Below are 24,646 nucleotides of genomic sequence, written 5' to 3'. Positions count from 1 at the left end.
AGTTAAAGCATTGTACTTAATACTATATATTTCGTTTTTTGTGTATTCTATATGCAAACATTAAATAAAATATTATTTATGCAAAAATTTCGTACGTGTGTTCAGTTTTGCTCTTAATTGTATAACGGACCAGAGCAAAAAATGTTTAAATAAATTGAGATTAATAATATGACTCTAGTAATATGTGTAATTACTATCGGTAAAACTCACCCATTCGGAGAGGAATTCGTCTGCTGCCAGAACACTTGCTCCATCGGGTCACTGTGCCGATCCCAGTCATTGGGGGATGATACCCAGGTAGCGCTGATCACAGGTATAGGACACCACAAAGAGCCACTGATCACATCACCAAACGAGCACTTGACCTTTTATTGACCGACAACCGATTATTTTGAAACGTTCTGAGGCATTCCGTAAATAAAAACAAGATGTTGCACAGTTCGGCGGCGAAATTACGATCAATACTGACGTTTTTTTCCGAAGTCTCTTTCTTAATGCTCTCGCATCCCTCCAGCACGACTTCTCGGGGTGTAGCTTGGTCAAAATACTCGAATTTGATTTGCTAGTTGACACCAACAAGGTTGGATCTTCCTCGGTTACTTTTTTTAGTGGAGGTGGTAGTCTCTCCTTCGAGTCGAAAAAGTCACAAGCAAATTCATGGGGAAAAACAAAGGCATATCCGGATTAGCGTAGGAGACCGTAACGAGTGTCTCGCAGATGTGGCCGTTTATGATCAGAGGTGTTGCCTTGCCTAATTCGAAGGAGCCATCCGTACCCGAAACCGAAGGCCGCGAGGGTCGCGTCGCGCTTACCATGGAAGTCCTTTCGCTGCATTCGGACGGATGAGATATGGAATTGTCCGTTGTTAAAACGCCATTTTGGGGAAGCTGCTGAACATCAAACATTTAGTCAACGGATGTCTCGCACTGACAGACAAACTCATCGATGAGGGGGAAATACGGCATTTGTTTTCTCATTCTGTAGTTACTTCAATATGAGAGCCCTTCGACTGACATGCATTTTATTACGGCACACACGGCACACAGTGATAATCCGATGTTTGTTTTTCTCTACCCAATTTTCGTAAACCTTTTCGACCTATAGGGGAGGCTTACCTATGTATTAAAGATTTGACGGATCTTTTACATGCACGTAAATGCATTTAGGTACATGCAAAATCAGGACCTCCTTTATAAACCACTTGGAAATTAAATTCAATACAATAGCAATACTTTTCTTCCTCCGGAATATTTCAACGAATATCTGTTTATTTTTTCGATTTTGTTTCATAGAAACATTTTGAAAGATAGCAGGGCAAACAATACGAATAAATGTACGATCACTACATGTGCTGCGTGATAAAAAGCAAGGCTCGGTCGCAAGACGCAAACATCGAAATTGTTAAAAGGATTCGAATACAATTGATGTATTTAACCCCCGATGCAGTGATGAATCAGTCTCTGCTAGACATTCGTTGACCAAATGTTTAAGGGCAAAAGAGTTTGTAACAAGTAAGAGGGAGACCGCGAACTCCCCACTCGAGACCGCCTCAGGCGGACATAGTTTAGACCAAGGCCGCGAGGCGGCCACCGCGGAATCTCGCGATCCCGCGAATGAAATCGTGACACCGCGGAAATATAAAGCGGGCAAACCGTACCGGGAGACAGAGCGTTCCACCCACCGAGCGTGTACACAGCGAGCGATCCCATGATAGCGCACAAGCTGGTTCTCTCTTTTTGTAACCGACTGTCCTCAGTCCTCCAACGCACCCTTAAAGGTAGTGTCTAACCGCTGCTTGTGGTAATAACCGTGATCCTCGACGGGAGAGTTATCTCTCCGTGTCACCAACCTTGGATCTCTGTGTCTCACCCGTGGCGTAGTCCGGTGGACACAGGCGATGGACCCTTCGGTCAAGGTCAACGGGTGGCGTAGCCGCCGTCACCTGTAGCACCACTTACAGACTCCGATCCCGATGATCCTACTCCACTGCGTATTGTAGATACGGAGTAGAGCAGCGGCTCCCAACATCCGCCGAAACCGCCGTTGGGACATACGCCCCCCCCCCCCCCCCCCCCCCCCCCCCGTACCGAAGGAAGCAGCGGCTCTTAACCGACAGCAACCGTCTAACCGGGGAGCTACGACTACCGATCCGAACGGCTATGCGGGGAGCGCGAACCCCCACCCGACCGAGTAGAGGGGCAGCGGTTCCTGCACCGCGTTACGAACGAGAGGCATCCGGCCTCACGCCGCGTATTCCACGAACCTCAATGAAGGACTATTCGCAACCGAAATTTAACTGACTCCCTTCATTCGCTACAAGGAACCCGGCGCCCGACTGAGGCGGCACCTTCTTCCTCGCTTCTCCGCGGCGACCAAACAGCAACGTGGTCATAAATTTCGCCAACTCGCTCTATAATAACGGACAATTCCATATCTCATCCGTCCGAATGCAGCGAAAGGACTTCCATGGTAAGCGCGACGCGACCCTCGCGGCCTTCGGTCTCGGGTACGGATGGCTCCTTCGAACTAGGCAGGGCAATACCTGTGATCATAAACGGCCAAATCTGCGACACACTCGTTACAGTCTCCTACACTAATCCGGATATGCCTTTGTTTTTCCCCATGAATTTGCTTGTGACTTTTTCGACTCGAAGGAGAGACTACCACCTCCACTAAAAAAAGTAACCGAGGAAGATCCAACCTTGTTGGTGTCAACTAGCAAATCAAATTCGAGTATTTTAACCAAGCTACACCCCGAGAAGTCGTGCTGGAGGGATGCGAGAGCATGAAGAAAGAGACTTCGGAAAAAAACATCAGTATTGATCGTAATTTCGCCGCCGAACTGTGTAACATCTTGTTTTTATTTACGGAATGCCTCAGAACGTTTCAAAATAATCGGTTGTCGGTCAATAAAAGGTCAAGTGCTCGTTTGGTGATGTAATTAGTGTTCGTGACCGCAAAGTGTTGTAAATGCAAGGTGGCTCTTTGTGGTGTCCTATACCTGTGATCAGCGCTACCTGGGTATCATCCCCCAATGACTGTGATCGGCACAGTGACCCGATGCAGCAAGTGTTCTGGTAGCAGACGAATTCCTCACCGAATGGGTGAGTTTTACCGATAGTAATTACACATATTACTAGAGTCATATTATTAATCTCAATTTATTTAAACATTTTTTGCTCTGGTCCGTTATAATTACAAAAATAAAAATCAATGTTTCCGCACTTTTTGCCGATTACAGCAACTAATACGTCCAATTTTCTTTCATTCATTATGAAATAAGTATTCTTGTACAGTTTTCAATGTTTTAATACACATTAAAATAACGTTCAATCCGTAGGAACTACGAAAACATTGCTTTTTATTTTCTTTACTATGGCATTACTTTACTAAATCGGCATTTTAAATTTCTTTCTCCTCGTTTTTTATTTTTTACAACTTGGATAATTAATTTAAAAATCTGAAAAAATTCTATAATATGAGTCTCAATAGTTATCGTGGTCCTATTTTTGTTCATGATTTTTCATCCAATAGTTTAGAAGAAATTGAGCATTGACCTAAACATTTTTAGTTTCTTGTATAAACCTCGAGCACGGTGAATAGCATACGTTCCGCGTAGCTTGTGCCCTGTCGCTGGTCGGCCGAGCGCTCGCTATTCGCGCTCTCTGATTGGTCGGGATTTTTATTAATAACTCGTTAACAAAGCTTCGCAGGATATTTTTGCAAAGGAAAATGTTGTTTAGAACCACCCCAGGAATCTCCCATTTCCGGTTCCCGCACTTAGTTTTGGACACCCTGTATATATATCGACGTCTTCCAATCTCACTCCTTTAGACCTTTTTGTTGGGGTATGGAAAGCAAAGAGTTTATGGGTTCGAGATTGAAAGTGTTTACATATTGCGTGATAGAATACGGAATGCCTTTGATGAAATTAAACTGGAGGGAGTGTATGCTGATGTACACGATTCGTTATTAAGAAGACTTCAAAAGTGTATTGATAGACAAGGAGATGTATTGGAACAGTTGTTATGAACAATAATTAGTGTAAAACTTAATTAACTGTTCAGTTCATACCATGGAAGTGCATTTCAGAGTAATAACATCAGCAGTATATGCGCGTGTATGTTCACCAATACGTGCTTCTCGCGTTCAAACTCGAGTGTGTGCGGTTGTGCGTTCGACTGACTGACTACAATTTGAACAGCAAGTTCCGGAAATCTAACACCTGAATTTCAACTACCGATATTTCGAAGACGAAGCTCCAGATTGCAAAATGGTAAAGGACTTTTCGATTTCTATTTGCATGAAGAGTATGCATGTTTCGACTTGTCCCATAGTTTTGGGACATCCTGTATAAGATATAATATGTATAATAATAGTATATATGTATAAATGTATAATAATCTATACAACTCACAGAATTGATGAAATTTGCATAAAAAAAACCAAACGTATGTCCAAAATAGTATCCTGAATCAAAATCTGGATAATACCGAATCAATATGAATTGCCTAGCTTATACTCTAAATGTTGATAGTACTAGAAAAGAAAGAGAATACACATACGGATTTTTAGAATGATTTTAAGCTGAACTATGATTTTTACGAGAACTGATCTCGGAATTTTACGTGAGGCTATAAATCCATTCACTCGCGGTATACGACACTCAATGAATGAATCTATGCTCAAAATTATTATAAAATTAATGAAAATTACTCACGCACGCTCGCACATTCGCGGTGTCGACTTTCGACGACGATTCCAAGGAGAGTGCGGATAATATTATACAATAATTATGATTTAGCATTTTGAACGTCAAAGGCCATAATATACCAGACTAGGAAAGTCCATAATGACAAGGCATTGCCATGACACATTCCAGCCGATGTAGTGGCCAAAATGAAGATTCTCCAAAATTGTGCTGTTCGGAACGTAACACTAAAATCACCCCTTAGATGTATTCCGTGTTGTTCAGAAATACTCTCTAAATGATTATCGAGCAGTTATTCTATTTTGTCAACCGCTGTTGACTGCAGAATGGTCTCTAAATAGAGGAAGAGCTCGGTCATTAACCTAAAAGTAACCACTAAAAGGTAAAGTAAAGCCTAGTATCATACAATAATGGAGAGAGAAAATCAGAGTGAAAATCTCGTAACTAAGTTAAACAATAATTATTATGCCTGAAGAACTGCCTGCGGATTCTACGGAGGCACGAAGAGCAGCACATATGATAAATGAAAATATAGCGATTGCCGCGATAGGGTTAAACGTTGAAGTGGAACAACAAGTATATATAGAAGATTGTCCAGGCTCACATGAGGCATGGGCAATAGTAGGACAAGTCTATGAACCGAAGTCTAGAGTATAAATTATGTAGTTGAAGAAAGAATTCTACCACCTGAAGATGAAGGACGATGAGAATATACCTGCATATCTTGCCAAAGCTAAGATAGTTGCAACAAATCTACAAAAAATAGGAGCAGAGATAGGTGATGAGGATTTTGCATATACATTACGATCAGGCCTTCCAGACAGTTATGAAAATCTTAATATAATGCTGGCAAACCTACCGGACGACAAGTTCACCTCAGCAGAAGTCCAAAGAGTACTGGCAGAATATAATAAAAGAGCATTGTGAGAAAATGTTGATGGTGAAATAATGCTCAAAGAAGCTCTATTTATTAAAAAAAAAAAAAAAAACAAGAGAAAAAGTACAGATAAGGTAAGACCAAGCCATTGTTTCAACTGTAAGCGAAGTCGTAATTTCGCAAGTGATTGTTGCTCAAAGCCTGAGAAAGGAAAAAGAAAAATTGAGCCTAAATTAAAGAAGGATTACCATGCATTCCTTCTATTACTGAATAATGTTGATTTGGATGATACATGGCTACTGGATAGTAGATGTACACACCACGTATGCAGAAATAGCGTGGTTCACAAAATTTCATGAATTAAAATCGAAGGTGGTGAACACTGCAGCGGATCCAACCAAACAGGGTGATGGCGCAACCCTGAAAGCAAAGTGAATTAGAAGCATAACCCTAAAAACATTGGTGAATGGTAAGTGTTAGAGTCGTTCAGAATAAGGGATCTAACAAGGTTCCGGAAAAGGTGAGAGAGTGAGGGTTCTTAAAGAAAACTGGTACAATCAGTCAAATTTAAATCGGCTCTGAAAAGGGCATAAGTACGACGTTTATTGTACTTGAACTTAGGACTGGGGGCTCCTCGTCCGTGGCGGGCTTCGCTGCTACCGGTGGAGTGGGGGCCCTCTGGTCCGTGCGACATCAGTCAGCGACGCTAGCATCTGGAAAAAAGGAATAGTGGTGGAACCGCGCCGGTATGCGAGAGTATGGCTATCACGTTATACCTAGTTTTCCCGACTCCAGGCTTCGACAATGAGCTTATGTGGAGGGGGGAGCAATACCTTGCCGTAACACAAGGTAATGCAGTGCACTGTATTATCGACGTTTCTTCGCTAGGAAGAAATTGTTCTTCGCTTTTGCACCTTATAGAAAGGCTCGCTTCGTACGAATCCCGATGAAAGCGTGGATTCGCGAACGGGGGGTCACTCTATAGCTAGCAATTGCTAGTCGTGGTAGCTGATGACGGGCAGAGGCTCCACGATGTCGTTCACCTCACCGTGTGCACCTATTCGTCACACGGGGGTTGCTACTAGATGGGGTGGGTAGAGCGTAAGTTACGCAGAGGTGATAGGCACGTATGTTAACTCTCTCTTTTATGCAGTATACTGCAAGTGCCTCGACAGAAAGGACGATTGTCCAGATGGGCGCCAGGCACTTTCGTGCCAACTACAATGAAAACCGACAACGATACGCGATCCTTGCAGTGCAGGTACGGCGGAAAACCTCGACTAGCTCGGCGGAAGAGAAAAGGTTGTGGTTCGGACGCGCAGAGGAATTTAGCTTTCACGGCAAGGCAAAGACGAAACGTCGAGTATCTTGCACAGGTGTTTATTTTACAGTATACTGGATCGTGTAGACGGGACGGCGACGGGAGAATACTCAGGTGGTCGGTAGTAGCAACAAATACGCGTCCTAATAATCTCGGCACGCGCGGTCTCGACCGTTACAAAATTTGTGTCGGTGTAGTGACACCGGAATAAGCGATACATTAGACAAAATACACAATACCGCGATATCAGAGACGCCCTGGAGGAAACTCGAATCGCGTCTAGCACCAACGGCACTCCGTGCCCGATAATTAGACCAAGGTAATCTATGCAGCTTACCCTAAATTCGCTGGTGGCTTCTAGCGTCCGTCACGTATCGGCAACGAGTGCACCGTATATCGCACCGCGGGACCATCCCTTAGCTCGCTGTGGGCAGATTTTCCTTCGGCTCTCTGGTCCTCCGCGGAGGCGGCAAGTTCCTTAACTCCGAAGGTGGAGGGCCCCTGTACCATCCGGTGTAGATACGGCGCCTGAATCCGGAAACTGCACGGCCAGGGGACGGGGACGGCCTCAGGGTCCCTCAGGTTTCCTCTACGGCCCTGAAACGTCGTGCGCGCTGGGCACGAAGGCACCCGAGATTAGCAATGATTCAAATGCACGATATTTCCCTCCAGGAGGCGTTTCGTGACATGTGTTCCGCAAGGGAGCCGTATGATCCTTCTTATCACAAACTTCGCGTAATTCGCCAAAACGGGGATGGCGCTATGCGTAACGTCACAACTTATATATTTACGTTTTTCATTACACTCCTTAAAATCTCGAATTGTAGTATGTTTGGTATCATTTTCACCAGGAAAACACAAAGAATCTAGTGTAACGAACCGTGTGTCGTAGTACATAAAACGTTAACAGATGGAGTTACTTACTTTGTGAACAGGGAATAGGATTCGTGTGACGTGCGGTTAAGAAATAAGTTTCATAGGCTATGATTTCTCTTGCAAATAAGACATCAAATGATTTATTAACCTAAATGTTTTACACTACTTGAGTACTTAATTCTATTCTTATAATCATACAAACTTTCGTCTTCTGATGAAATAGATTCTTATTAATCTATGAACTGGTAATTGTCGCGAGGTTCTATATCAACCGACTAGTGATGATTTATAATCTGAGCAGATGGCAGTGATGATCAATGTCAATGTGAATCAAAGAAAGGCCAAGGAGCTGGTTAAAGCTGCCTCGGAGTAGTAATCAAGAAGCTGGTTAAAGCTGCTTGGATTTGGAGGAACCCAGGAGCTGGTTAAAGCTGCCTCAGTTAGGAGTAATCCAGGAGCTAGCTAAAGCTGCTTAGATCGAAGGAACCAAGGAGCTGGTTAAAGCTGTCTCGATTAGGAGTAATCCAGGAGCTAGCTAAAGCTGCTTAGATCGAAGGAACCAAGGAGCTGGTTAAAGCTGCCTCGGTATGGATTTGGAAGTTAAGGTTGGACTTCGGAGAAAGAGAACTGCACTGCATACTGTCACTCTCTGTATCTCTCTGTCTCTTTGCTGGTGCTGGCGCTGCCTTATTTGTACGGGAAACTTGCCTCCCTCTTTTGTGCCCAACGATTTTTTTTTTTTTTTTGGGACGTGTTCCTTAAGTGTGTTTGCCGTTCCTGGGAGCTGCAGCGCCCCCTTACCAGCAGTCAGCAGCTGATTGATATAGGATTAACGTCTTGATGTCCTAGTAATAAACACTTTAAGTTGCAGCCGGGAAAAATTTTCAAAAACCCGAGTATTGTTTAATTAAAAGAGTGAGTAGCATTAGGGAGTATGAAATTGTTAGGGAGCTATGAAATTGAGGTCAATATGAAATGCTTGATGAGTTATGGTCTCATCATGAGGGGATAAAGGTATTTTACTTTGTATGGAATACGATGTAAATTGTACGTGCCAGTGATCTGGACTAGCGGGTTTTGATGGTTTTTGACTGTGTATTTGTTAATGGATCTTCTGATGTGGTTCAGTATGGGCTCCGTGTCAGTGTACTTGTGTAGCTGTGTTGTTGAATATGTGTTAGACTTTCCTGTGATCATTCTCAGAATTTTTCCTTGGGTGTAATGTATGTTTTTAAGGTTGGTTTTGGCGGAGCAAGCCCAGATCTGATGTCCATACAGGAGGACTGGACTTATGCAGGTTTTGTATGTGTGAAGCCTGAGTTTTAGATTAAGTCGTGAGGATGGAGCGAGATATTTTTTGATTGCTGCAGCTGCTTTCCTGGCTTTTTTGACCCTGTCGTTGATTGCTGGCTGCCAGGAGCACCTTTTATCAAAGATAATTCCGAGATATTTGACTTCAGATGACCACGGAATGCTGTTGTTTCCGATCTTGAGTGTATCGGCCGGAGGAGGGGAGCCTATACTTGTATATCCTTGTATATATACTTGTATCTTCGACAGTAATGCTGTGGTTTTCCATGAGAAGGCGGTTATGGCTGTATCATCAGCATACAATGACACCAGAAAGCCAAACATTCTTGGGATGACATTTATGAAGAGTGAGCACAATAAAGGTCCCAGTATGGAGCCCTGTAGCACTCCTGATGTAAGGGTGTATGTGCCGGATCTCTTGCCATGTATGGAGACAAAAATCCCTCTTTGAGTTAGGTAGGAGTGAAGAAGTTTAATTATAACCATTGGAAATCCATATTTGATTAGTTTGTAGCTTAGGGCGTCGTGCCAGACGGAATCAAATGCTTTTGTCAGATCTAGAAGGACCATGGCAGCCAGTCTGCCTACGTTGAGTTCGTGAGTTATGGCCGAAGCAACTCGTATGAGTTAATGGATTGTGGCGTGTCCGTATCTAAAACCAAATTGTTCGTTGATGAGTATATTTTTGTCCTGAATGTGTTCATTCATTAAGTTGAGGATGCACCTCTCGAAGACTTTGCCCAAGATCGGCAGTAAGCTAATTGGTCTATAGCTATCTATTTCGTTTTTGGGTTTCCCATGTTTTGGAATGGGTATCACTCTTGCTATTTTCCAAGAGTTTGGAAAATGGGACAGGGTGACTGAGGCTCGAAATAAGTAGTATATTTGTAGGATAATCTTTCTAGGGCCGAACTGTAGCATTTTGGCAGTGATGCCCTCTGGTCCAGGTGCTTTGTTGGTAGGAAGTCTTTTGATTTCAGCGCAAATCTCGTTGAATTTCACTTGGAAGATTTCAAGTGGTTTATCGATGGTGTCAGATTTGACCGAATCCATGAATTCCTGGACTTCCTGCTCGTGAGGTGACTGCGAGCATGAATTGCTGGGAATGGGTGCCGCGAAGGAGGCTGCCAGGGCGTCTGCTCTCTCTCTCTGTCGCCCGGAGTGAGTGCTTAGTTTACGTTGAGGGGTGGAATAATTGTGGGAGTGTGAGTTAAAACTTTGTAGGCTCTCCAGAAGGTTGGATCAGCCTTATCCAGAGATTTGAGATGGGAGATCCATTTTTCAGAGCGGATGTTAGAAATTCGCTTTAGAATTTCGTTGGAGTATAACTTCATGACTGAATGAAAATATAAATTACCAGTCTTCTGCCAGTTTTTCCTGGCTTTTCTCCTCCGGCGAATGTATGTCGTTCATAGGGAGTCCATGGATATGCCATCGTTGGTGGGAATGGCTTCCGAGGCCTTTCTAGCAGAGGTGTTGATAAATTTGTTAAAATTGGTGATGCAGTTGTCTATGTCGATTACTGTGGTGAGATGAGTCTGGAGTTTGTAATTGTTAGTAATCAGATTGTATTTTTCCCAGTCCGTGTTTCTAGTCCATCCAGGAGGGCTCATTGCGTTTTCAGTGGGCCGTAGGACAACTGGCCTATGTTCCGTCGTAGAGTCATCCTTGACTTCACACTCAGTGTATTTTTGATGATGAACCTAGAAGATATCCAGTGTAGACGGGTTTTGTGTAGGTGCATCTTGAAAGGTGAACTTTTGTGGAGCGATAATTTAATAGGGACCTCTATTGGCGTGATTGTAAAGTGTAATACCACTTTTATTATTGGAGCATTTTCGCCAGGAGGTGTGCCTCGCGTTGAAGTCTCCGCCAATTATGAATGGAGATCCTATCCCAGTGAATGCATCAAGGTCTGCAGAGCTTGAATAATTATTAGGCGGATTATATGCCACCCCTATGTAAATGGATGGGTGTGAGCACTTGATGAAGATGCTCTCGAAGGAAGAGTTAGTGTCCAGATATGAATTTGAGATGGTGGTAAATGAGAGAGAGTTGTGGATTAGTATTGCCACGCCGCCCCTTGAGTTGGATCCTCTGTCTTTCCTTGCAACCTTATAGCCAGGTATGGAGAAGTCAGCATTTGGGTTGAGCCAAGTCTCGGTTATGAGAGCTATATGAATTTGATTATTCTGTAGCACTAGCATAAGTTCGTCCCTTCTTTTGTTTAGAGAACCAGCGTTCCAGAGTAAAAAGTTAGGAAGCGCGGACATTAGTCGAGAGTCTGGGCCACTTCAAAAAATGCCATGAGTTTTTCCGCGTTGGAGCTGCAATTCTTTAACTCAGAGAGAAACAGTTTGGCTGCATTGAAAAGAGCGTCCATATTGCAAATGTTGTTAATTTCTTTGCACACGTTGAAGGTTTCCATGATGGAGTTGGTGCCAGGAGTAACTGGCGAAGGTCCAATTGAAGAAGGGTGGAGTACTTCCTTGTATAAGACTGGTAGTTTATACATAGCCATTGAGGAGGGTGGCATGTATTGTTTAGTTTTAGGAAGGGTTGGAAAGTTCTCTTGATTTATGGCTGGGGCTTCTAACCCTTGCACGCGTTGTCCTCCTTTACCATTTCTTCGATTTAGGTACTTCTCAAGCGCCGGACACTTGGAGTAATTAGCTGTGTGATTACCTGAGCAGTTGGAGCAGACTGGGAGAGTCTCTGGGACTTTCGTGCATTCTTTGGTAAGATGATTACCTGCACACTTTACACACTTTGGGGACAAGTTACAGTTAGCCGAGGAGTGTCCAAAGGACTGACATCTAAAACATTGGGCGTACGACTTTTTTGAGTTGAATATTTCCCAGTACACTCTGGTGTAGAAAATGTATCTGATTTTATTTATTTCATTGTGAGATGTTCCCATGGGAAGTGAGATTTTGTATGAGCAGTAGACAGAGGTGTTTTTGGCTGGCCTGAGGACGGAAACGTGAGTAGGTGTTAGACCGTATTTTACAATTTCTTCCTTTAGGGTATCAATAGGAACTTCAGCCAGTCCCTTCAGCACAACAGTTGAATGTTTCGGAGAGTTTAATGTAAAAATGTGAAAAGGTGTGCTTCCTGCAATCAATTTTTGTTTCAGGTTAGAGAAGTCGTCGACCTTTGTTAGTTGGATTCTAACCTGTTTACCTAGAAACTTGAGCTTAAATTCTTTTCCATAATTTGACTCCAGTGATTTGGATAATTTCACGATGTCTCCATCAAACTTTTTAACGTAAATAGGGGGAGGTTTTTCTCCTTTGGTATCTTGTGGGCTAACTGTCTGACGAATGAGGTTGGTGTTTTCGGGAGTGACAGAAGTCGGAGTGATGAAGGAATTCAATATGTCAAATCGGTTATGTGTTGTGATGTTCGGTATGTTTTCATAGTCCATATTAGTGGGCGAGGTTCTAATTTGTGTGTTGATTAATTTGATCCCCGAGGCAGAAGGGAGATTATTAAACTTAGGCTGATCCGTCATATCGTTTACGATAACGTGTTTTGGAGTGCTCCGTATGGTCTCCGTAGCCGATTCCTTTGGAGCTGAGGCCCTCATAAGGTCAAACTGGCTCGTGAATGCCTTCAAAGCGATCGTCGTCGGATCCTTAATTTTTGCTTTCTTTGCCTTGTACAGGCCGGGAGCGTCCCTTGAGTTGTGAACTCTGCCTAGAGGCAGTTTGCCCTTGGGTGTTGACTTTTTCTCTAGAATTTTCGATTTTTAACAATTACTGGACAATTGTCTGTAATGTTTATGCTTAGCCGAGTTGTTTGTAACAACGAGTAGAGTTCTGCTCAGTAGTGGAGCTGCTCCTACGTGCCAGGTAGCGTCGTGTTGCGACTGCGTGTTCAGGAGTCATTGCAGGATACGCGCTCCTAATTGGTTCCGAAGTTTTGGCGCATGCGTCTGGTGGTGCTCGCGCAGGCGTATCGAGAGTTTCGCTTGCCGATTGGTTTGTGGTATCATCATCTGGTCGTTAGTGTGTACGCCATAGGATGGCGCTTCGGTGCTATACCGATTTTGTGCGCATGCGTAAATTTAAGCGTTCTACCGTATGTGCGCAAGCGCATCGCTCGTCGCTGGCACGATGATTTGATCTAGGGAATTGTGGTTAGGATATGGTTGTGGGCTCGCGTCACTGCCACTGTACAGATTTGAACTATTACTTGTTATTTATTAAGAAAAAGATTGTCTTTTTGGTTGTGTTCCTAAAACTCGATTTCTTCGTATGTGTACGCGAAGCTGTACACAATACTATAACGATCTGACTTCGTCGTAGATAGAATGTTCACGGATAGAGCGGCTTACCCGTGACCAAGCAGTGGGATTCGCGTGGTGTGCGGTTTAGGAATAAATTTCGTAGACTAGGATTTGTCTTCGATTAATATATAACAAAATTTATTAACTAAATCTATAAAGTTAACGGTTAAAAGTAAGATAACTAACTCTAGTATTTTTGCTAATTCAGTCTTTAGAGCAAAAAGAAAGGAACAATAATCTGTTGAGTATTTTCACTAATTGATTTTGTAACTAGTTCTGCTTATCTTTCGATATAAGACGACTTATGAGATCTGATTTGGCAGACGGCAATGTTGGATTATGATTGATATGCCTATGTAATAATGATAAGCCTATATGATAACTGCCTCGGTCGGCAAGCAAGGAGCTAGTTAAAGTTGTCTCGGGGAGGTTTAGGATGAGTGGGAATGTGTAATCTTCAGAATCTCGAACTGCAGAACTTCTTGCTGTTGCTGGCGCCACCGTATTTATTCTTGGAGGTTGCTTCCTTCTTTTGGAACCAGTGATTCTCCTCAGTGGAGGAGAAGTGTTGTGTCGCACATGCATTGATAGGAATCGTCGGCTCGTCGCAGAATACTCATTCTGAATAGGCTCCGACGTCGTGGAGCATGCACTTGATAGTGTTTTACGCATGCGTACCGAGAGACTCGCCTGCTGATAGGTCCGTGGTGTCATCATCCTGTCGTCAGCTCATGCGAAGAAGCACGCCATAGGATGTTGCTGAGATACTGTCCTGATGTTGTGCGCATGTGTGTGTGGAAGGGTCCTATTGCTAGTGCACATGCGTGTTGTACATCGCTGGTGCTATTCTTTGAATTAAGAAACTGAGGTTAGGATATGGTTCCAGGTTAGGGTTACTATCACCTATGCATATCTATTCTAATACTTATTTTATTCTTAATGTTGTTAATGGAAATTCTGTAATTAATTAGATTGTTGAAATCATCGCAGGTTGTTACGGTACTCTTATCCGCTAATAAATCTAGTCCTATTGATTCTATTTTGGTATTGTTTACATTATTCATAGATCTAACACTTCAGCTTTTGATCAATTTTATGATGTCGGGGATCCAAAACCTATAAACCTTCGCTTCATTAGGATAGCCAACGCGAAGCGCTTGATTAACAAATTTGAGTCAAATTTTTTAATAGCTAATCCTTTCTTTAAGAATGTCACATCGTTCTGTTGCGGCATATATTCGACCGTTAATTGCCTCCCAATCCCTTGGTTTTTCAAATAAACGTTGAATTGTTTACTAATATATTCTTTAGCACTATGATTACGTAATTTGATTATATTACGACCTGTTTCTTTCTCAACACTTGGTACTTTTTAAATTCTGTTAAAATGTCGCTATATGACTTTAAAGAAACAACTTCTGCGTACTGCGTTTTATCATCAATGAACGTTGCAAAGTAACACAAATAAACTTCTGTTTGAATGAGTTACAAAATATTATTTTTTCAGCTGCTTTCTACAAATGGTAGCTAATGTATTTTTATTCGATTGCATATTTCACACGATAGTTTTTGAGTTTTCGACGGTAAATCTAATCCGTATACCACTTTCTTATTAGATAATTCCAGCAAATCGTTATAATTTAAATGATCATATCTTTCATGTCAGATACATGATTGGTTTCTTCTAGTTGCTGTGAAAACTAATCACCAATCTGGTCTAATTATACAAAGTATAAGAAATATAACCTTCGCTATTATAAAGGATGATAGGAGATACAAATTAAAGCACAAAATGTTCTATGTGATAGTGCCTGTTGTTCCCTTGTTTTGCAATAATAAAGCCTTAAAATTAACATACTTATATACTAAATTGTTTAAAAGTGGAGTTATGACAGGTATTTGTCTCGTCCGCGAAAACCGTTGCCGGTTAGCATACGGGATCTACCGAAGGTGTCCTCCGTAGGTGATTCCGTTGCGCTCAGAATAGACACAAAAACGACGCATGACTTCTTTCGGTTATTACAGTTGACATCGATCGAGTGAATGATCTGGATCAGCTGTTCGAATTTCGGGGGGGGGGGGGGGGGGGGGGGGGGGGGGGGAATATGTAATTGAAAAGAGACAGAGAAATTAGCAGACAGCGAGCGCCGCTTAGCGGTTAATTAGCGTTTTCGCCCTTACGCGAGACGTCTGCCGATTGTTGGCAGAGTCAGCGAAGATCCACGATAGAGTTCACCTCAGTGAGCGCTCATTGGCTGCCAAATCGCTCGAGGTCTCTAAGTCGGTTGAGAACGCTGATTTCTCTGCGCTCTAGCGATTCGCACCTCTCGTTTGGAGTAAAACAGGTATTGTACGTGACTCAGACGAGTTCAATCGCAGAAAAGAGACGTGATTTTTTGGGCCTCAAAAAATTTTTTGAGGCAAGCCCAAAAAATCACACACAAACATAGGTTTTTTTGATTCTTGGTTCTTGCTATTCAACGTGGGAGCATCTGGGACCGCTCCTTGGTTGACCACTTGTTAACGATGCACTCGCAAGGTACAGACTCGTGAGGAAGGTGCTACTCCTCCGTCATACCGTTCTACTCCCGTTCCCACATAAACCCCTGTGTGACGAATAAATGCACACATGTTGGTGGTGGCCGCTGTGTTGTAGAGCATAGTTCGAGATACGCCGCCGTTATCAGCCACCGGGACTAGCTCGGCTAGTAAAAGTGGTTTTTTCCCGGCTTACGAAACGCAGATTACACCGGGCTGCATTCGAGGCAATTGCCAAATTGGAGTTAGAGTACGGAGAAGAGGTTACCTCATGTCTATACGCTCATTCTGCGACAGTCTTCTTCACGAAGAATTGTCGATAATACAGTCCATTGTCCTACCTACGCTATACAGCGAGGTATCGCGTCCTCCTTCCAATAGGCACGACAATTTGTTGCCTGGCGACGAGTGAGACGCTTCTAGTACGAGTTACTCGTATTTAGACGGCGCAGTTCCGCCGAATTTCTGTTCTAGGCGCCAGAGGCGATAGGAGCCAGGCGGATCCTTCCCTGGTCAGGACCCCAGGATCCCAGGACCATAAAGGAGAATTGCTCCTTTAGTCCCCGGAGATATTAAAAGGGCAAACAAACGCCTGTCCTTAAAAGGACAGACAAAAGGAATTGACTTGTACGATTTTCTTGCAGTTTACCCGCCTTTCTCAACTAATCCGGACCTAAGTTAGATCCCCTAAAGCGATCCTAACATAAATTCACAAACAGAGGATTTGGTAGTTTTACAGATGCACTGGATAGAAATAGCAATAGAAAAAAGGTTTTATTACATTTTTACGTATCTCTTAGAGTTTAACTTTTACAAAGCTTTATAAATTCGAGATGTTTCTAAAGAAGGAATCGTGGATTTTTAATGTTTTATATAAAACAAAATGTATTAAAACCTTTTTACTTTAATTTTGCGCTTCAATGCATTTGTAAAATTACAGAATCCTCTGATTATTAGTTTAGCATATAGGCATGTAGGACATTTTGTGATCCAATTTACATCTCTTACCAACAATTAAAATATCGAAGGTTATATTTGTTATACTCTATATAAAAATGCAGTGACAATCGCAGATACAAAGTACGTAATACGCGTTTCGAAAGTTAAGAAGTACTAGCGGTGTAATCATGAATTAGATAGACTGTTGTAATACTTTTCTCGAGCTACTCGTGGGTCATTTGGTGAGATTACTAGATTTCGTAGAAGAATATTCTCCTACGGTCCCATGACAGGTCCGATTTGGAGGGCGAGTGTATATACATTTTTATTATTTCATCAAAATAATGTTTTAGCCTAAATAAAACAATGTTGAATGTGTTGATTCATGGGGTCTTTAGAATTTCGGAATATATTAAGACATTTTGTAATATTTATAAAATTTTAAGTAGCTCTAGTGTAAGTACCTACCTATTTTATAATACAAGGTATTCTTGTTTCTTGTAGTTAGATAAATCTTTTTTTTGCACATTTCGATTCATGAATTTGTGTTTCATTCTAGAAATATTATTGTAAAAAACATTCTATGAGGAGATTAAGAAGATTTATGTCAAATTTTCTTATCCTTTAAGCTCATGTGATATCAAGTACGATATAAAAAAATTATTCTATCAGAATATTCTCAAATTCCTAAATTTGATTCAAATTCCGTAAAAAGAAACACGTCTGATTCTTCTGGAGGATAGGTTCTAGACACAGAGACAATGACAAAGTTCTAATGTACATATACCCGTACAATTATTTAGTGACATCCTATTTTATATTGCGTAAAACACTGGCTCCTTTCTTGCCCGCGCGGTGTGATATTCTATTTAAAACTCTACTAAGCTCAGAAGAATTCTTGTTCTCGAAATGTGTAGCGCATGCTCGCAAATCTTTAAGAATCACACCGTACGGAGAATAAAATAGAGCATAACTAAGAAACTAAGCATTTCCGGACATATGTACAAATGAATTGTTTTCAATGGCTTCGTATGTGAAACGTACCCCCTAAAAATGTTTCATATGTTTAGAAACACCCAGTATATACATATATATTAACACAGTTCTCACTAATGAAGCTTTTGGGTGTACGCTGCGTCCTGGAGGAAGAGTTTTCCCAACGTTTCGCTAGCATTACAGGTGGCTTTGTCAGGGGGTCGAACAATACATTGAAACTGGTGTATGTCTGGCACGGTGCATTATTTAAGTATACCGAGTGTTGTTCATGGATCACTGAGCATCAGTGAGAGATGTTCCGGATCATTGGGCACCAGTGATGTTCTTTTAATTGTTCAGCTGGACAATTAAAGAATTGGGAGGACAGAGGTCCAGACTAGGTTCAGGTGGTAACCACTATCCCTGTTGATGTTATTGGGATGTTTCATTATCTCCAACGTTTTCCGATATTTTCGGGGGAAGTAGCCTTTAGTATTGGTTAGGATCTTTGTTTCGTTGAAGAGTATCCTGTGTCTTGTTGCCGTCTGATGTTCTGCAACAGCGGATTGTATATATCCCAATCTGGTGCAACGCTTATATTCCTTAAGTCTCGTACTCACGCTCCTCCTAATTTCGCCAATGTATACTTCTTCGCATAAGCAAAATATTTTGTATACTTCTGCGAATGACCTAGCAATTAACAACTTTGTGCCTCTAGTCTACCACTGCCTCACTTAAACCTATTTTCTCTTCTAAGACACATACTGCAAACAAATGTCGGGAGCAGCAATAGGATCACGCAACTCCCCCGTCATAGCTGACATCTTCATGGAGCATCTGGAGGATCAAATTCTCAAGAATCTCCACTGAAACCATCACAATGGTTCAGATATGTTGATGACACCTTCGTGATATGAAGTTACGGAAAAGACCAACTCTCAAACTTCCTGACCTATATCAACTCTTTACATCCCAACATACATTTCACTATGGAAATAGAATCCGTACAACAGATACTTCCTTTCCTTGATATACTTGTAATTAAGAAACCGAAAAGTTCTCTAAGGCATCAGGTATACAGAAAACTCACGCATACCGATAGATACCTACACGCTTCCTCCCATCACCATTCATCACAAAAGAACTCAGTAATCAACTCCGTAATACACCAAGTTGTTAATATTAGTGAAAAAGAACACCTACCTCAGGAACTTCATCACGTTATAACTAGTCTACAGAAAAATGATTTCCCTAAATACAAAATAAACCGCACTATAAACAGACTCATGAACCCACCAAACAAACAACCCATCTCAGACAATAGTGACAAACGAATCACCACCTTTCTCGCGTACGTACAGGGCACAACTGGCCGCATAGGCAGAATACTCAAAAAAGCACAACCTAAAGACCATCTTCACCACGCATACCAAGATTGGTCATTGGCAGAAGTATACAAAATATTTTGCTTATGCGGAAAAGTATACATTGACGATATTGGGAGGAGCGTGAGTACGAGGCTTAACGAACATGAGCGTTGTACTAGAGTGGGATATGTACAATCCACTGTTGCAGAACATCAGACGACAACAGGACACAGGATACTCTTCTACGAAACAAAGATCCTAACCAATACAAAAGGCTACTTCCCCTAAAAACATCGGAAAACGTTGGAGATAATGAAACATCCCAATAACATCAACTGTGATACTGGTTACCACCTGAACCCATTTTGGAGCTGCCTCCTCCAGGTTCTTTAATTGTCCAGCTGAATAATTAAAACAACACCGTTGATGCCCAATGATACGGAACATCTCATTTGTGCTCAGTGATCCATGAACAACAGTCAGTATACTTAAATAGTGAATCATGTCAGACACACACCAGTTTCAGTGTGTCTTTCGATTCTCTGAAGAAGCCAGTTGCAATGCTAGTGAAACGTTAGGAAAACTCTTCCTCCAGGACACGGCTTACACCCGGAAGTTTCAACAGTGGGCACTTTATGATGCCGGGCCGAGGAAACCTCAAATCTGACATATATATTAATATAGTCTTTTCTTTTAGGTACACTAATTCAAATTTTGGAAAAGCCACGAGGAGCACGAAGTAGATTAAGCGCGACATTTGGGGGTAAGAGCAGTGGAGACAAAGAAGCAGTCAGACAGTGCTTTCTTTTCTCCAATCATCTATTGCTGACGACACGCCAATCAGATGACGATGGCCGTTTGAACTTGGTTCCGCAAATTGGAAAGATACCACTCTCTGACGCAGTGTTAATAGAGGATCCCAGTGACCAGAGTACCGTGGATGACGATGGTATTATAGCAGTATTAATATCTACATAGAATTGGTAGTTTTGAAGCTTAGCAGTATCTACCTTTCTTATAAGTTGCATTGCATGGCTTATAGTATTTTAATAAATGTAAGGCAGTAAATTATGAGTTGAACTTTAGCAGGAACAGCTGGAACTTGCAGCAATGTTGGAAGCAAAAAATTTGACTTGATTTAGTGTCATAACTTATGTTGTTTTTTAAAAGTAATTATTTTTTAAGTATTTTCTATAATTTTATGCAGCAAATATGTTAATTTCTAAGCTTTGTTACATATGATATATATTTGAAAAATCGTTATATCCTATCTACATCTTAGATCACTACAGTACTATATGCTACTTACATCATTGTTAATCACTATGATTTCGAATTCAACGTGCACTTTTGCTATTATGAAACTTTATAAACTGTAAAATATATATTCTCTAGTAAATAAATTACGTTTAAATCTGTAATGATACGTCCAGATTATTTGTCTGGTTTGAAGTACGGCTACTCGTAAGTATACCTGGGCTCGTTTTTGAGCACTTAACTTCCATAAACGAGTATAGGCTTGAACACTGCGAGCACCACGAATAATACAAACTGCACTGTCATTGCCTTTGTCACTCGGTACGTGGTAGGTCTTTCACAAATATTATCTGTACCTTTATTATATTGACAGTTCCAGATAATCGTGTTCATTTATCCAGCGACATGACACAAAATACTACGTCTTGAGGATTCTTTTCGGACCTGTCTGTAATAAGATACGGCTGTAAAACAAAATTCTTTCATCTTGAGGAGTTAAACTGTTTATTCGTAAAAATGTTGCATACAGAAAGAATATGTCACGTACGAATTAATCTATTTTCTATAATCAATTAAATATTTTTGGTGTCTTCACAAAAGTGTTTTATTCAGAAGGTATTCCATTCACGTAGAGTTACAACAACATTGAAATGGAGAGCTATTTTTGAGGGACCAAATCGAAGGTTTTCGACAGATTTTGTTATGTATTTATACTTGACGATACATTCGATTAAAGATTTATTAGACTCTAACTCTTACGCAAAAATAGGAAATACGTGCATATAAAGAAAGAAAAAGGAAGAGAGAGGGAGAATATAGAGTGCAAATAGTATAAAAGAGAGTAATTATTGATTGAGTGCACTTTGTTCGTTCTTATTCTTAGACTAGTGGTAACAAAATTATTTTAGACACAACAACAATCGCATTTCAGTGATTCAGACTTAACCGCCCGTTGAGACAATGCTTTTGAGAACCCGAGTTAGAGAGAAACACTCTTTAGTATTTTTAACTCTAGTTTAAAAACCCCGAACGGGTAGTTTTGATACGTGCAAACAGACCAGAATATAAAATGAGAAAGGCGATACGAAAGCCTTCTCAGGCATACTTGCGAGTGGCTGTACTTGAAAGTAGATGAATAATCTGAACGCACCATCAGGAATAAAATAGTAATGCCAATCGAGTTAAACAATTAACTATATTTCTTTTCAACATACATTATTAATAAATTAATTTTATTCAACGTTTCTCTTCAATACACAGCGTTTGTAAATATATCTTTATTACATTTATTTGCCTTGTACCGCTTCTGTGCTGCTGTGGGATTGCGCAAACTTACCGCAATTTGGCTGAGCTGTTGTGAAAAAGTGTTAAATACAATATTATAATTGTCGTTTCGCTATGACTGTCAACTGATTTTAGAACTGTCAGTATGTTCGATGTCCAGCGGTATCAGCGAAAGTAGCGGAAGCGGTAGCGGAAGTGTCAGTACTCAACTTCAAAGCCGTGATTTTAAGATTATAATTGACTTGAAGTCCAGTGGGTCCCAAGTGACAATACATCTTGTAGCTCCTACGATTCAGGTATGATACGCTTTAGTTATACATATGTATATTTTAATAATTTCACGCAACTACGTCTCCTACTATGAGACAAAAAGTTGTTAAATTATTACAATTAGACATTTATCACAGAAATGAACAAATTTAAGTAATTACGATCTGTCAAATTAGTTTAACTGAACTGTTTGTGTTGAACTGATAAAATAAAAGATCGTCTTATTTTAGCATATAAAATCATTTCTTAAAATTTTTGACACCTGTTAAACACTAACTATACCTCGGCATTACTAAGTCCATTATTTCATTTGTTCTCCGCCACAGTGAGACAAAAGGATGTGGCTGACAATGACCAAGGCCTGATACAAACGAACAGTTTTTTGTCGCTGCGATAATTCACCGCCGAATTTGAGCAATAAGGACAATTACAATTTTCAATAAGGAAAACAAGGAAAAACATACGAGCGCGTTTTTCTTACTTTCCCCATTGAAAATTGGAGTTGTCCTTACTTTTCAAACATAGCGGCGAATTGCCACAACCATAAAAAATCGTTCGTTTGCATCGAGCTTAACGAAGGAAGGTGAATGTAGAAACAAGACTATATTATTCTATTTGAAAAACTCGAAAGGGCCATAAAAAGCACATTGTCGTTTAATCACATCAGTATAGTTTAATCACTTTTGTAAAAAACATTTATAAAGCTTCCTAAATTAGATTGTTAAACTTTATAATACAGCATTATTACACATTCAGGGTAGACTTCAAGTTAAACACTGCCTAGCTATCTGTCTCCAGATATTAGTCTCCAAATCAATCTTTAGAATTAATCCAGCCTGGTCTAGAATCAATTTCCATGTTTTTGTATTAAACCTGAAATATTTGTATTACCTAGAGCTCTCGCGTCGGAGTCGTGTCCAAAATGAAGTAGTCATTGCCGATGATCCGCCAGTATTGCAGCTAATTTAAGACGTTCGCTACCTCGCATCACATATGTGCGACGCAGTAAGTGCTGTCCAGGACCCAGCATCATATATCTGTGGCGGAGATCAAAGTAAAGGTTGAAGTGTGTGCTGTGGATAGCGTTTTTTTCCTTGAACGGCGATAGTAAACATGTTAACCAGAATTCAATAAACAATTTCAACATGAAAGCCTCTGATATCAATGATCCGATCTGTGAAGATCTCGAATATTAATTACATTAGTTATTTCGAAATTTATGTTAAATGATAGAAAATGATTATACAGAGTGTAACAAGCACACAGTAACGTTGCGGACGAGAGCCGTTTCGTCTACACGGACGAGAGCTGTGGTTTATCCCCACTACTTCGTTTGATACGTGCCGCTGAGAAACCAATTCTTGGAACCATCGCGTTCGAGCTCGACGCCCGAGAACAAGGACGTCATAAAAAACAACGATAGCATTAGGGATTTAAATAGGAAAAATTGAAGTTTCTTATTCGCAAACGGATTTTCACGCAAGTAACACCAATCGATTCCTTGTGCTTTCCTGATTAAAATGATGTCAAACAAGACATGATTCCGATTATTTTTAACAAAGATACATAAAACTTGGTTTGTAGAACGAAAGATCATGCTCATCGCGTTATGTAAACAGACCCGGGCGCGACTCTCGTCCGTGAGTGGTAGTCGATTTTAAGCACGACCAGTCCCGAGCGCTGCTCTCGTCCGTGAATGGTAGTCGATTCTAAGGCACGACTAGACCAGAGCGCGACTCTCGTCCGTGAATGGTAGTCGATTCTAAGGCACGACTAGACCCGAGCGCGACTCTCGTCTGTGAGTGGTAGTCGATTCGACGAGCGCGGCTCTCGTCGTAGGGCTAACTCCCTATTATTCCCTCATATTTTTGTGTTTAATTATTTAATGACTGAAATTATTAAGAAAATGAAAGCGTAACACAAAAAGTATACAAGTTCCGTTTTAAATGTTTAGAAATTTTTATTTTTTTATTTTCAATATCTTCTTTCCGACATCGATTAAATATAATATACATAAATTCTGTTAGCCAAATCTTAATTTACTGTCATTTTTAGCTCGTAAAGAACTGATAGAACAGTAACTTTAACGATTCTCCTTAACCGTTGCAGGGTTCCAACCTTTATTATTTAAATATCTTTATTATAAATAATAGGAATCATGTCGTATTTGATATTATTTTTATCGGGAGAGCACAAGGAATCGATTGGTGTCACTTGCGTGAAAATCTGTTTGCAAATAAGGAACTTCAATTTTTCCTATTAAATTGTCTTTTCTGACGTCATTGATTTCGGGCATCGAGCTCGAGCATCGACGGTCGAGCGAGACCCTTTTTTTTGCTTCTCCGGTCTTGTACCAATTATTTCGGCGACCGAGAGCAAAGGAAGCCGAATCGACTACCAGTCGCGGACGAAAGTCGCGACCAGACCCGAGAGCGGCTCTCGTCCGCAACATTACTGTACATTGAAACATTTAAAGGGGTAGTAGGGTGCTCCGATTGGAGCACAAAATGTTTTATGACATAGTGTCTAAACAGATTTCGTTTTGCAGTAATAGTGTCTTAAAGTTAGCACTATGTTCTGAAATGAAGAATACCTTGTACATATTGGCGAGATAAATACATCAAAAGGA

At 41.0% G+C, this 24,646-nt stretch overlaps 1 protein-coding gene across 5 annotated transcripts in view; it reads left to right on the top strand.

The window, feature by feature from the left end:
- The window catches only part of LOC143187526 (ras-specific guanine nucleotide-releasing factor 1), a 245,855-nt gene that overhangs the window by 82,947 nt on the left and 138,262 nt on the right, over positions 1–24,646 (top strand). For 4 of the 5 annotated variants that reach the window (XM_076391739.1, XM_076391740.1, XM_076391743.1 and 1 more), the window contains 2 exons: positions 19,904–20,155; positions 21,883–22,043. In XM_076391739.1, coding sequence (XP_076247854.1) covers positions 19,904–20,155; positions 21,883–22,043 — 413 coding nt within the window. The remainder of the gene's footprint in view (positions 1–19,903; positions 20,156–21,882; positions 22,044–24,646) is intronic. The other variant, XM_076391741.1, reaches the window with a different exon arrangement.

This window comes from Calliopsis andreniformis, unplaced genomic scaffold, assembly GCF_051401765.1.
Source record: "Calliopsis andreniformis isolate RMS-2024a unplaced genomic scaffold, iyCalAndr_principal scaffold0048, whole genome shotgun sequence".
Classification (NCBI taxonomy): domain Eukaryota; kingdom Metazoa; phylum Arthropoda; class Insecta; order Hymenoptera; family Andrenidae; genus Calliopsis; species Calliopsis andreniformis.
Note: the sequence above shows the minus strand (reverse complement) of the source record. Positions and strands in the feature narration are given on the sequence as shown.